Source organism: Lolium perenne, chromosome 4 (genome assembly GCF_019359855.2).
Source record: "Lolium perenne isolate Kyuss_39 chromosome 4, Kyuss_2.0, whole genome shotgun sequence".
Taxonomy (NCBI): Eukaryota; Viridiplantae; Streptophyta; class Magnoliopsida; order Poales; family Poaceae; genus Lolium; species Lolium perenne.
The window spans coordinates 175,292,619-175,298,193 of record NC_067247.2 but is presented as its reverse complement, the minus strand read 5'-3'; the positions used below and the strand labels follow the sequence as shown (position 1 = coordinate 175,298,193).

General features: G+C 45.9%; 1 protein-coding gene and 3 non-coding genes across 4 annotated transcripts; all 4 read left to right on the top strand.

Annotated features, from left to right (window-relative positions):
• The first annotated feature begins 1,277 nt into the window (after nucleotides 1-1,277).
• On the top strand, nucleotides 1,278-4,804 carry LOC127294620 (heat shock 70 kDa protein 1). Its single transcript, XM_051324473.2, has 2 exons — nucleotides 1,278-1,568; nucleotides 2,900-4,804. The coding sequence occupies exons 1-2, from the start codon at nucleotides 1,355-1,357 to the stop codon at nucleotides 4,630-4,632; spliced, it is 1,947 nt and encodes a 648-aa protein (XP_051180433.1). The 5' UTR covers nucleotides 1,278-1,354; the 3' UTR covers nucleotides 4,633-4,804.
• LOC127297699 (small nucleolar RNA Z195/SNORD33/SNORD32 family) lies at nucleotides 2,100-2,185 on the top strand. Its single transcript, XR_011744481.1, has one exon. It is a non-coding gene; the product is annotated as a small nucleolar RNA Z195/SNORD33/SNORD32 family (small nucleolar RNA).
• On the top strand, nucleotides 2,258-2,342 carry LOC127297702 (small nucleolar RNA Z196/R39/R59 family). Its single transcript, XR_007849393.1, has one exon. It is a non-coding gene; the product is annotated as a small nucleolar RNA Z196/R39/R59 family (small nucleolar RNA).
• LOC127297777 (small nucleolar RNA F1/F2/snoR5a) lies at nucleotides 2,389-2,527 on the top strand. Its single transcript, XR_007849465.1, has one exon. It is a non-coding gene; the product is annotated as a small nucleolar RNA F1/F2/snoR5a (small nucleolar RNA).
• Nucleotides 4,805-5,575: the final 771 nt, after the last annotated feature.

The window sequence follows — 5,575 nt, the reverse complement described above, 5'->3', positions numbered from 1 at the left end:
GGCAAAGTAAAGGTTTTAGAAATCATGATAAACTCTAATTATAATAGAAAAACCCTAACATCTTCACATGTAGGGAGGTAGATCCCCGTAGGTATTGAAAAGGTTTTATGTGGGTTATTAGTGTTGTTAAGTTTCAGTATCGATGAGTAGTGGGAGATGGGAATCTAATCAACATTCACAGAGAAAGGTGATTTGACTCTTCTCCCCCATCGGCCAGACACTTAGCTATCATCTCCCATGTGTGGGATGGAACAATCCTTGTTGCTTGATCATATCCACTTTTTATGAATAATCAACAAAACATATAGTACTTTTTATTTTTTAGTTTGTTCACTTTCTTAGAACAAATAGCTCCAAAATAATTTAAACAATATATCAAAAACCCATTGAGAGAAACATGCATATGGTATTTATGGGCCAAGCATCCATATGATATGAAGGACACGTCGCACCCAACAAATGATGGTAAAACTTCAATCTAATTTGAATACATGTGTCGATAAAAGAAATAATATAACTAGAATTTGTGGTTCCGCGAAGCCAAATTTGCACCATGATTTTTTACCCCTGGGTTTGTGGGGACCCTCGATGGTTGGAGTCACATGGGAGCATCAAAATGGTTTTGATTTACACAACGAAGTTTGTAAAGGTTGGAAGAACGCCTCAAGATATACCACTACTAGACAATCTCGTACTTGGACTCTCGAGCTCAAGGAGAAGAAGACTAGGTCTCTTGTGAGCACTATAAGCTCCGTTTCCATGTCCTCTCTGACGGATATTAGAGTCCTTCAAAGACTTGAACTCCATCATACATCATCGCGTGCTTGGGTTCCTCCACTTTGGTTATTTCTTTGCTCTCCAGTTTACTTTGTGCTTAGCTTAGATCTCGTTCCTACCTTTCTTATTAGAGCAACCCTGCAATATAGGATTGTTCACTTAGTTGCATTTTAGATATTGGATAATTCACACTTCTCTAAAATAAATGAAATCATGTAAATGTGATGCCAACTATTCTCTTGTAGTGCATGCATATATGCAATGGGCCAGGCAGCCCAATGATCTGAATGACTAGCGAAAGGAAAAAGTCTGGGTCAGCCCAACAAACCCAGCCCTCTTCCTGGTCCTCCCAAAATGGAAAAGAACACGACCAATATTCGCCTACAGCCACCGTCCGATCACAACCCAACGTTCGCAGACGCCGCCGCCGGAACCTTCGAGAACCCCACCCCGTACGCTATATACTCCCGCCGCCCGCCTCCCCCAATCTCGCAAATCCTCCAGTCCTCCCAAACCCGCAAAACCCTAGCGCCGCCGCCTCCACCACCGCCGTACTGCAAACCGAGCAGCGACAGCAATGTCGGGCAAGGGCGAAGGTCCGGCGATCGGGATCGACCTTGGAACCACCTACTCCTGCGTCGGCGTGTGGCAGCACGACCGCGTGGAGATCATCGCCAACGACCAGGGCAACCGCACCACGCCCTCCTACGTCGCCTTCACCGACTCCGAGAGGCTCATCGGCGATGCCGCCAAGAACCAGGTCGCCATGAACCCCGTCAACACGGTCTTCGGTGAGCGACCCGCCCTCCCTGCCGTTACTGTTATTTCTGTCCTTTTAGATCTATCGATTCGGGCTCTGGTGCGTGCGCGGATCTATCCTAGTTCTAGCTGTTCAGATCCAAGACTCTCGATTTCGTATGGATTGGTAGTTCTTAGTGTGCCAGCTAGTTGATGCTCCTGCTTCAGCTGATTTTATCTGTTGATCACTAGTTCTTAGTGCCCCGTTTTGCTACATGTGGCCTGATGCTTAGTTTAATTGTTTGCTTTTAACTACTAGTGTCTTCCTGCTAAAGCTCTATTATAATACTAGATGTTCACGTGTGCAATGTTTGTGTGTCTTAAGGTTCCTGGATGCGGTAGCTCAGCTTAATCAGAATACAATTACCTGTTGCCATTGTATTGCTTGCTCAGGGAAATCATGTATTGGCTGTGTTTAAATGTTCCCTCACTAAAAAGCACAACTTTTAAGCAAAAAGGGGTTGAACAACTCAAATAAAATATCTCAGTTGTGTCAGTCTTGCTAAGAAAGTCTGAAGTTTGAGGGGAGAAGTGATGATGCATTATCCATAGACATCTCTGAATGTAAGATGATGATCAATATACATCATGCACTACCATCTGATCTCTACATCATAAAGCTCTTTCTACACCCAACTTAGTTTTTCACCTGTTTTCATTTAAAACCATTGAACATGCAGTTAGCAACCTCTGATGTAAATCAACCAATTTGCTCAACATCATTGATTATTGCAAAAAAATATCACCATCTTTCGGCTGAGGTTGCATACTTGGTTTATATTTTAACCCCTTTAACTTTTTATATATTGCTATCATTGCCATCTGGTATCTGACAATTGGTCTTCTTTTATGCCTACTTGTCTCGAAATATGGCATACAATAAGGGGGAACGGACCTTGCGACACTGGTTGCTCGTCATGAGCATCTAGTTACTATATAGCCGCTTACAGCTTACTTTACTATTTTTAAAAAATTAGTGTTTGCTATCACCTGTTTGCTGCTGTTTTGGCTCGTTTAATAATGGTCGTGCACGTATGAATAGCTTCTGGATATATTGGTTGTTAATTTCTTTATGCTAGGTTCAGTGTATCATACTGTCAGCCTTGTTCTATAAGCATTTTCATGTTTTTGATGCTTAATTAGTGTCATGTAGTACTTTATTGCTTGCACTGGTGTTTCTCCTGCTAATAGCAACTGATCATTTGGACTCTTTATTTAAGCCTTGGTTGATGTTGTGTTGCTGATTTCCTTTATTAAATATACTGTAAGCATCATTTTTAATAATTTTGTTCTAGAAAATGCTGACGTATAATTTGCTCTGCAGATGCTAAGCGCCTTATTGGCAGGAGAGTCAGTGATGCTTCTGTCCAGAGCGACATGAAGCTGTGGCCATTCAAGGTCATTGCTGGACCTGGAGAGAAGCCTATGATTGGTGTTCAGTACAAGGGTGAGGAGAAGGAGTTTGCTGCTGAAGAGATCTCCTCCATGGTCCTCATCAAGATGCGTGAGATTGCTGAAGCGTACCTTGGCAGCACCATCAAGAATGCTGTTGTCACCGTCCCTGCCTACTTCAACGACTCCCAGAGGCAGGCCACCAAGGATGCTGGTGTGATTGCTGGTCTGAATGTTATGCGGATCATCAATGAGCCAACTGCTGCTGCTATTGCTTATGGTCTTGACAAGAAGGCCACCAGCGTTGGTGAGAAGAATGTTCTCATCTTTGACCTTGGAGGTGGCACCTTTGATGTTTCCCTTCTTACCATTGAGGAGGGTATCTTTGAGGTCAAGTCCACTGCTGGTGACACTCACCTTGGTGGTGAGGACTTTGACAACAGAATGGTCAACCACTTTGTCCAGGAATTCAAGAGGAAGAACAAAAAGGATATCAGCGGCAACCCCAGGGCTCTCCGTAGGCTGAGGACAGCTTGTGAGCGGGCAAAGAGAACCCTCTCCTCCACTGCCCAGACTACCATTGAGATTGACTCGTTGTATGAGGGCATTGACTTCTACACCACCATCACCCGTGCCCGTTTTGAGGAGTTGAATATGGATCTGTTCAGGAAGTGCATGGAACCTGTGGAGAAATGCCTGAGAGATGCTAAGATGGACAAGAGCACTGTCCATGATGTTGTCCTTGTTGGTGGCTCCACCAGGATCCCAAGGGTGCAACAGCTGCTCCAGGACTTCTTCAATGGCAAGGAGCTGTGCAAGAACATCAACCCGGATGAGGCAGTTGCCTATGGTGCTGCAGTCCAGGCTGCCATTTTGAGTGGAGAGGGCAACGAGAAGGTCCAGGACCTCCTGCTGCTTGATGTCACTCCTCTTTCTCTTGGGCTGGAGACTGCCGGAGGTGTCATGACAGTGCTGATTCCCAGGAACACCACCATCCCCACAAAGAAGGAGCAGGTCTTCTCCACCTACTCTGACAACCAGCCTGGTGTACTCATCCAGGTGTTTGAGGGAGAGAGGGCCAGGACCCGCGACAACAACCTGCTGGGCAAGTTTGAGCTCTCTGGCATCCCTCCTGCCCCCAGGGGTGTGCCCCAGATCACTGTCTGCTTTGACATTGATGCCAATGGCATCCTGAATGTTTCAGCTGAGGACAAGACCACTGGGCAGAAGAACAAGATCACGATCACCAATGACAAGGGTAGGCTGAGCAAGGACGAGATCGAGAAGATGGTGCAGGAGGCGGAGAAGTACAAGTCAGAGGACGAGGAGCACAAGAAGAAGGTGGAGTCGAAGAATGCTCTGGAGAACTACGCCTACAACATGCGCAACACCATCAAGGACGACAAGATTGCCTCCAAGCTCCCCGCAGATGACAAGAAGAAGATCGAGGACGCCATCGACCAGGCCATCCAGTGGCTGGACACCAACCAGCTGGCTGAGGCTGATGAGTTTGATGACAAGATGAAGGAGCTGGAGAGCCTCTGCAACCCCATCATCGCCAAGATGTATCAGGGCGCTGGTGCTGACATGGCTGGTGGCATGGACGAGGACGACGCACCTCCTGCTGCTGGTGGAGCAGGGCCCAAGATTGAGGAGGTCGACTAAGCGCATGCATCAGTACGAGGGCTTCTACCAGTGTTTACCCCTGCATAGTTTATCCTGTTCGTTAGGCTGCTGTGGCAGTTCGTGGTATTAGAGTATGTTTGATGTGGTCAGTGTGAACTGCGTTCTAAGTTCTGAACAATTATATGCATGGTTACGGTTATGTGGTTTGCTATTTGCTGCTGCTTTCATCTTATGTTTGTTATTTATCTGCTCATATGCTTTTCTTCTGTTACCCGCTTGCTTAGTATTTATTTTCAAAGGGTAGTTGCGGTGTTTAATCCAAGATTTTGGTCGACATTCGACATGTGAAGTCAAGCTAGATTAAAAAGAATGTACTCCCTGCAAATCAGAAACCACTAAGTATAAAAGAACGGAGAAAGTGTGGGGCTAGCCCAAATCCAACGCCAAAAAATTGGCAGGCCATAGTTCGGAGGGTGAACTGGTGCTAGAACCATGGCACCCTATAAACGTTCCATATACTACTTCTGCAAGGGCAGGTTGTGTGCAGTTTGTAGTAGCGGCAAATCTAGAGTTAGCTAGCGGCGGTCACTATGAGCCGGCTAAGCTGAATTGTATGTCCTGCACGGATGTGCTTCTTTCTCTTCTTCATGTCATCCTGTGTCTGCGTCGTTCCTCACAAGTCTCGGTGTGTGATGCCTCCGCACCGAGGCTAAATCTTTGGTTTGGCTGTGTTCTGGTTTCCTCTGCGTTGTTCCTCACAAATCCAGATTTTTCTTTCAAATTCCCGCAAGACGAGCATGTCATGGAAGAAACACCTAAGCAGAGAAGCCAAACGTAGTACCCCCGCCGTCCTATAGAGATTGTCTAAGATTTCACAGAAAAAAAAACATTTTCACAACCTGTATGTTGTAGAAACAAGGAAACAACGAGCGAGTCTCTACATACATGGTCGCAATGCAATATAAGTGGAGAGCGAACACAA